Genomic DNA, 2,500 nt, shown 5'->3' with positions numbered 1-2,500 from the left:
GAGGCAGATCGGAGGCGCGGTTCTCATTTCCATCCCTGGGATCTGATTTCCAGAGTACTGTAAATCATCCCCCGTTCTCACCTCCTCCTCTTACCGCCCCTCCACCGCCTCCTCCCCCCCTCCCCTAAAAAAAAATATATATTTTTTGAAGTGTCTCTCCGAAAAAAATATTAATAAAAAGTTGATGAAATTCAAAGCCCGCGAGCGGCTCTCTGCCTTTAATTGCTGCCGAGCAAAGCGATGCTGCTCTCACGGAGTTATCAGCGGAAAAGTTGTCCAAGACAGGTTAAATAATTGAATAAGGAACCGCTTGTAATTATGTTATTTACAAGGGCTGACAGAGGGTTGGGGAGGAAACAGGAGCTGCGCGCAGGGAGCGGCGGGTTGGGGTGACCCCTGGAGCACGGAGTTTGAATTATGGAGATGGGGGGCTGCGGGGTGAGCGCGGACCAGAGGCGAACAAGCTGACTTTTCACCTCGGCACATTTAACTTTTAAATCCGAGGGAACGTCTCGCGTTACTCCGTGGCCGAGGTATAAAAGAAGGGGGGACAGGCGGGGGGGGAAGAAAAGGGCGAAGCGTGGCCGGCAGGAGGGCAGCCAGAAAAATATCAACCCCCCAAAAATAAAAGGAAAAATAAGAAGTTATAAAGGAGTAAAAAAAAAAAAAAAAAAAAAAAAAAAAAAAGTGCTTTTAAAAATAAATCTGGGCATCTGGCTGGGGTTATTTCCCCTTTCTCCTCTACCCCTCGCTGAACGAACGCTAACAGACACGGCAACGAGCATCTATCGAGGCCACATCGCACCCGCTGCCCCACCGCTGGCTGATGCGGCCCCGGGGTGCCCGGATCTGACAGCGGGGAGCTCCGCGCGGCCCCCCCGGCACGGCCCGACCCGGAGCAGCGCGGCTCTCACCTGTTTGGTCATGGAGTCTATGAGGCGCACGTAGAGGTCCTGCTCCGTCCTCACTCCTGCGGGGAAGCAGAGAGAAATCCGCGTTAGAGTTTCCCACGGAGCCGAGCGGGGTTACATCGCGCCCGGCTTGCAATTAAAATGGAAAGGAGTGGGGATGGGGGGGAGAGGGGGAAAGGAGAGAGAGGGGGAGAAAAAAAAAATCAAAATAAAAATAAGAAATGGGGAGGAGGAGGGAGAGCTGCCCGCACGCGGAGCGGGGCGGGGGGGCCCGGGGCGGCGGGGCCGGGGGCGGCGGGGCCGGGCCGGGCTGTGCTCCGCTCCGCCGCGATAATTACCGCTAATTGGCAAAAGTGGGAAAAGTCACTTAAAAGTGGTGCTGCGCGCAGCGCCTATCGATCCCCTTTTTTACTCCCCACTTCAAGCCCGGCCGCTTAATCATGTGAAGTGCCATTGACTTATTGATCGCTCCTGTTTTGTTTTCCTCCCGTGCCGGGGAAGGAGCCGTGTTTACACGCGTGCAATTTTCATCTCCGAATCTTTACAAAATAATAATAATCATAGTCATAACAATGAAAGGCCTTGAAAAAGAAAGCGAGACTTTGCTGCGGCGCGCGAGGCGACGGCAAAACTTACCATTGCTATACAATAACTGAAGTTTATAATGAATCCCATTGTTAGTTTTTTCATTGTTTGGCTCCTGCAAGTAACGATAAATAACGACATTCAGTACGAGCGCGGCTCGCGGCTCCGGGCGGCCGCTGCGTGCCCCGCGCAGTCCCCGCCCCGCACGGCCCCGTCCCGCCCGGCCGAGGGGCTGCGGCGTTGGGACCGCGCTTCGGAACGGCCGGCACGGGAACGCTAACGGTCGGAACGGGAGCAACGATAGCGGTAGGAGTAGCGGCGGGCAGACTTACTTTCTCTTTCTCCACAAAGTCCACAAAAGCCGTTCTCTCAATCTCCACCGGCTGCCCCTGCCTGTCGTACAGAGCTAAGACGAAGTGGAAAAAATTGGATTTTCTCAGGTTGGAAGGCGGCTGTTTCTCGAAATGCGCCCGAGCCAGCCCTACGCCGCTGCGGGAGAGAACAAGACAAGGCGCGGTGAGCGCGGAGCGGAGCGGGCGGCGGCGGAGCGGCGGGGCCGGGGGGGCCGCACCTACCTTTGCGCGGCCGTGTTGGCATCCACCACTCCGGCCGTGTGCATCCACGAGCGGACCGGGTTCATGCCGCTGCCCAGCGGCTCCTCCTTCATGGTCGTTCCGCCTCGTGGTATATTTTCCTGAATCCCAAACATTAAAACAAGCGGGGGCGGCGGCAGCTCCTAAGCAAAAGGGGGGGACGCGGAGGGGAGCGCGGTGCGGTGCGGGCTCGGTCGGTGCCCCTCTCCGGAGGAGCGCTCGGTGCCGGAGCTCTGCGGGAAGAGAGTCCGCTCCGAGCCTCGCTGCCTTCCTCAGCGCGTCCTGCGCGGGCACCACATCAACAATTTGCGGAGTTCTTCTGCGCGGCCGCGCGGGTGGCGTTCCAGCTTGGAGGTTCGGAATGGTAAAAAAAAAAAAAAAAAAAAAAAAAAAAAAACAAAAAAAAAAAAA

General features: G+C 56.4%; 1 protein-coding gene and 1 long non-coding RNA gene across 14 annotated transcripts in view; one reads left to right on the top strand and one right to left on the bottom strand.

Moving 5' to 3' along the window:
* EBF3 (EBF transcription factor 3) overlaps positions 1-2,500 on the bottom strand; it is a 115,767-nt gene that overhangs the window by 113,220 nt on the left and 47 nt on the right. For 12 of the 13 annotated variants that reach the window (XM_052677049.1, XM_052677050.1, XM_052677037.1 and 9 more), the window contains exons 1-4: positions 2,072-2,500; positions 1,829-1,985; positions 1,548-1,611; positions 915-970 (exon numbers count right to left, since the gene is read on the bottom strand). The exon at positions 2,072-2,500 is cut by the window's right edge and continues 47 nt beyond it. In XM_052677049.1, the coding sequence (XP_052533009.1) occupies positions 915-970; positions 1,548-1,611; positions 1,829-1,985; positions 2,072-2,205 (411 nt within the window). In that variant the 5' untranslated portion in view covers positions 2,206-2,500. Of the gene's footprint in view, positions 1-914; positions 1,001-1,547; positions 1,612-1,828; positions 1,986-2,071 lie in introns of those variants that run through there. The other variant, XM_052677048.1, reaches the window with a different exon arrangement.
* Positions 1,701-2,500, top strand: part of LOC128077608 (uncharacterized) — a 1,083-nt gene continuing 283 nt past the window's right edge. The window contains exons 1-2 of the long non-coding RNA XR_008205089.1: positions 1,701-1,802; positions 1,937-2,012. This is a non-coding gene — a long non-coding RNA (uncharacterized LOC128077608). The remainder of the gene's footprint in view (positions 1,803-1,936; positions 2,013-2,500) is intronic.

The sequence above is a fragment of the Tympanuchus pallidicinctus genome, unplaced genomic scaffold, assembly GCF_026119805.1.
Source record: "Tympanuchus pallidicinctus isolate F22 unplaced genomic scaffold, pur_lepc_1.0 scaffold16, whole genome shotgun sequence".
NCBI lineage: Eukaryota > Metazoa > Chordata > Aves > Galliformes > Phasianidae > Tympanuchus > Tympanuchus pallidicinctus.
Note: the sequence above shows the minus strand (reverse complement) of the source record. Positions and strands in the feature narration are given on the sequence as shown.